The following is a 5,027-nucleotide window of genomic DNA, read 5'->3' on the forward strand; positions in this document are numbered from 1 at the left end:
TGCAGTTATCAAATTTGACCCCAATAGTGTTAACATTGCTGTCAGCTTGTTATCAATCTAGCTCTCTCTCCTTCTCTCCCTTCTCTCTCTCTCTCTCTCTCTCCTTTCTCTCTCTCTCTCTCTCCTTTCTCTCTTTCACTTCTCCTCTTTCTTCTTCTTTTGCCTACATTTTTTCTTCTAAACTCTCTCAATCGATCGATTTTTTTACAATGTAATAATCTAATATATATATATATATTTTTTTAAATGTAAATATTGATGATGAAAATTTTGTTTTATAATGCAGATTAACTTGCACGTGGAGAGAGAGAGAGAGAGATTTTTTTTTTTTTCAAGAGTTTTGACAGAGGGAACTGTAACTGCTATGGTCTTATCGTCCCGAAATCGAAGAGAGGAGGAAGACAGGATAGGAGAAATCCAGCTGTTCCGAGAACGAACATTATCCCATCAGAATAAAATCCGCCCCGGGCGGGAATCGAACCCGCGGCCTAGCGCTTACAAGGCAGACGCACTACCAACTAAGCTAACTAGGCTGGCTCAAAGGCTCTCTTTCAGGTAACTGTTGATACATTTCAGGTAACAGCTGTGCGCACAGAGGAGCATATTAAAACAAGACTACAGTCCACGTTATTTTGCAAAGGATTCTATTTTTATTTCAGGCATGGCTACAGAGGACGTGATCACTGCCAAGCTGATCTACGACAAATATCAGAAGCAGCTATTATTATTTAAGGGTACAATTTATAAACAAGGTTCAGTACATTTTAAGGACAAGGTACTTTGGATTTACAAAAAAAAATAAAATAAAATAATAATAATAAATACAGATTACGGTGTGATTTTTGTTTATTATTACTTTCTATTACTACAGTAACTACCAGTATAGCGAGCTATACTAGTAATGAAAGTACCTATTGCAATCGGTCCAAATTTTCAAAATCGGGACATGGTTGGAAATATCCGTTTTGGGATCCCCTGATGTCAAAAAAGTGGTTTTTAGGCCATGGTCTGTGCGCACGTATGTACGGATGTATGTATGTACTACAGGTTTAAATGGGAAAAGGTGGTATACAAAATACCTCAAGAACGGTTTGTCGTAGAGCGGTGAAATTTGGTATGCTCTCCCGGTATGGTCCAAGGACGCGACTGTAACAATTTGGTAAAAATCGGACAGTCACTCGGCGGTCAATTTTGGACTTAGAAAATTAAAAAAAAGTTCAATTTTTGGACACTTTTTAATGATCCCTCATTACATGGGGAGTATTTTAAGATAGGAAATTTTCGACCAAAAATTGGCCGCCGTAGGCGGCTCAGGCTCGGGACTTTTTTTTTCAAATATTTCGTAAATGTAATAGAAAGTCGTGTGATGTTCACACCGGATATTTTTTTTTTTTTAGTCAAATTCTTGAACAATGCTGAGAAGTTTCATACCTGGGCACGGTTTGAAGTTTTGAACCACGCACTACTGTTCACCAGACGACTGTCAGTGTATAATATTTAATAAAATATTAATATTTAACACATTTTATGTACCAACTCGTACCCTGTTAGTTTCTAACAAATTAATATGTCTCTCGGACCCTGTATAAATTGAATCGACCTTGCCCAAGGGTATTTATTTTGAGACTCGATATCTAGATGATGATTATTTTGTATTGGTTGAAGGTGTGTCCATCTCAATGAACTGTGAAGGGGGGGGGGGGTTAAGATAGAACCCGCGGCCTAGCGCTTACAAGGCAGACGCGCTACCAACAAAGCTAACTAAGCTGGCGTCACAGTTCATTCGACCCCACTGAATTTTTTTAGCGATCCAGTCATTAGGAAGGAGAAACATGACGTATGAAAATTTGTATGAACGCCCGGAAACTAGTTCAGTTATGCAATGTGCAATAGACAAAATGCTTACATTCATTAGAGAAAAATTTACCCATCTCCGAAGAAAATTTCTACAACCTACAAAGGATTTATGGGTTTCAAGTTCACGATTTAAGATTTTTTAAATATTAATCATTTAATTTCAGCAGTTTTTAGTCCGTCCTTCCTTTATTATTATTACAATCGTAATAAAAAGGTATAAGGGACGGACTATTGTATTCGCTTCGTTTACCTTACGTTGTTCAGAAGACTTTTTGTGGAGATAGCTACTTTGCAAGTGTGTTTACTGACAAGTCAATGTTTAACTGGTGAATGTTTTGGTTTTATGTTTCAGTTGTGATCAAGAAGAATGCCCTGGTCTGTCAGTTTGCATCTCCTCTGGATTCGGACACCCATAATAAACCGGAGGTAATGAAAACATTGGATCAATCGTATTTTAATTCTTTATTCGAATGGGTGAGTAGAACAACCAGGAATGTTAAAAATCGATTTTTCAGGAGCAATTATAGTACAAAAATAATACATTGATCACTTTAGAGTGGGTATTCCCCACTCTAAAATTACCTTCAACTATTATTACATTACCTCCAACTATTATTACATTATGTTAAGGCGGTCTCTTCTTGATCCTATTGCACTGAATATTACATGCTTGTTTTTGTGGTTCATTTCAGGCGGTGGTGCTGGAGGGCAAGTACTGGAAACGGAAGCTACATGCTGTCACCGCGGAATATAAGAAATAATTATAGTGCAAAAATAATGGATTGATCACTTTAGAGTGGGTATTCCCCACTCTAAAATTACCTTCAACTATTATTACATTACCTCCAACTATTATTACATTATGTTAAGGCGGTCTCTTCCTGATCCTATTGCACTGAATATTACATGGTTGTTTTTGTGGTTCATTTCAGGCGGTGGTGCTGGAGGGCAAGTACTGGAAACGGAAGCTACATGCTGTCACCGCGGAATAGTATTTAGAAGTCGTAGAAGAAAAAGAAAAATTCCATTGGTCCTCATTTTTCCTGCTCTATTACTTTGAAACATCACCCAAGTAAGCGCAACTGATCTATTCACACTGGTTCCTATTCCTATCTATGCAGGAGTGCACAGTTCATTCGACCCCACTGAAATTTTTTAGCGATCCAGTCATTAGGAAGGAGAAAACATGTATGAAAATTTGTATGAACGCCTGGAAACTAGTTCAGTTATGCAATGTGCAATAGACAAAATGCTTACATTCATCAGAGAAAAATTTACCCATCTCCGAAGAAATTTTCTATAACCTACAAAGGATTTATGGGTTTCAAGTTCATGATTTAAGATTTTTTAAATATTAATCATTTAATTTCAGCAGTTTTTTACCTTACTTTGTTCAGAAGACTTTTTTGTAGAGATAGCTACTTTGCAAGTGTGTTTACTGACAAGTCAATGTTTAACTGGTGAATGTTTTGGTTTTATGTTTCAGTTGTGATCAAGAAGAATGCCCTGGTCTGTCAGTTTGCATCTCCTCTGGATTCGGACACCCATAATAAACCGGAGGTAATGAAAACATTGGATCATAATTATAAGAACATTGGATCAATCGTATTTTAATTCTTTATTCGAATGGGTGAGTAGAACAACCAGGAATGTTAAAAATCGATTTTTCAGGACCAATTATAGTGCAAAAATAATACATTGATCACTTTAGAGTGGGTATTCCCCACTCTAAAATTACCTTCAACTATTATTACATTACCTTCAACTATCATTACATTATGTTAAGGCGGTATCTTCCTGATCCCATTGCACTGAATATTACATGGTTGTTTTTGTGGTTCATTTCAGGCGGTGGTGCTGGAGGGCAAGTACTGGAAACGGAAGCTACATGCTGTCACCGCGGAATATAAGAAATGGAGACAGTTCTTCCATGTACAGAGACAAGATTCGGATGAGGTAATGAATTTTTTCAAAAGGTACTGAGTGTGTTTAGAACTCAGTATTAATAATTACAAAAATGACTTCTACACGGACAGTGACAGAGCTATCTCATATACATATATGTAGAGAGTCTCGATATCCGACTCTAATTTGCTGTTCTTTTGTTCTTTTCAATACTGTTTTTCATTGTTCATGTTCAACTTTCTTATATGATGTCAAAATATATGTTCATACGATTAGTAATAATGATAATACACATCAACTTAGGTATGGGTACCCGGTACTCATTGTGATGTTGGCGGAGGTTCATGAGTTTAAACCCGGGCACCCAAGGGGTGCGCGGGCAAGAAAAGGTTGAGAACCTCTGGCCTAGAAGGATATTTGGGGAAAAAAATCGGATGAATCTCACGACAGATGGGAACGGGCCTTAACGTTCTAACCTCTTCATTCGCTGTCTCAATGTCGGTTCACAGTTTCCTTTATGTCTTATAATTTTCACAGCATTCTCACAGACTAACCTTTTCATTCCGCTGTCTAAATTTCTGTCATAATTTTCACAGCATTCTCACAGACTAACCTTTTCATTCCGCTGTCTCAATGTCGGTTCACAGTTTCCTTTAAGTCTTATAATTTTCACAGAATTCTCACAGACTAACCTTTTCATTCCGCTGTCTCAATTTCTGTTCCCAGTTGGCAGACATGCTGGAGTGGCAGCCTGGCTCAAACGAGAGCAACTCTACTGGCTCCATGCTATTGGACGAGGACTATATGGAGTTCATGTCAGACACTCTCTTCTCTACACTCTCCTCGCAGTCCTTCTTCTTTCCCGATTCTAAAGAACTATGTGAGTACTTACTATATGCCCATCCTTGAAGTAATGCGAAAACGGTGCCGAGGTGCAATCTTTTTCAAAAATAAAAGAATTATGTACCTAAGTACATGTGCCCATCCTTGAAGTAATGCGAAAGCTGTGCCGAGGTGCAATCTTTTTCAAAAATAAAAGAATTATGTACCTAAGTACATGTGCCCATCCTTGAAGTAATGCGAAACCTGTGCCGAGGTGCAATCTTTTTAATGGCTTTTACCTTATTTTATAGTTGTCATTATCTAATTTGGGCCATTATAAGCCATTATCTAATTTGGGTATCTAATATGAATCTAATTAATAATAATTGCAATCTTTAAAAAAAAAAAAAAAAAAAAAAAAATTATGTACCCAACCATTCGAT

General features: G+C 37.2%; 1 protein-coding gene across 1 annotated transcript; it reads left to right on the forward strand.

Moving 5' to 3' along the window:
- Positions 1-2,187: 2,187 nt before the first annotated feature.
- LOC103521932 (MLX-interacting protein-like) lies at positions 2,188-4,768 on the forward strand. Its single transcript, XM_026832374.1, has 3 exons — positions 2,188-2,283; positions 3,706-3,813; positions 4,489-4,768. The coding sequence occupies exons 1-3, from the start codon at positions 2,188-2,190 to the stop codon at positions 4,669-4,671; spliced, it is 387 nt and encodes a 128-aa protein (XP_026688175.1). The 3' UTR covers positions 4,672-4,768.
- Positions 4,769-5,027: the final 259 nt, after the last annotated feature.

The sequence above is a fragment of the Diaphorina citri genome, unplaced genomic scaffold (assembly GCF_000475195.1).
Source record: "Diaphorina citri unplaced genomic scaffold, Diaci psyllid genome assembly version 1.1 scaffold6300, whole genome shotgun sequence".
NCBI classification, from domain to species: Eukaryota; Metazoa; Arthropoda; class Insecta; order Hemiptera; family Psyllidae; genus Diaphorina; species Diaphorina citri.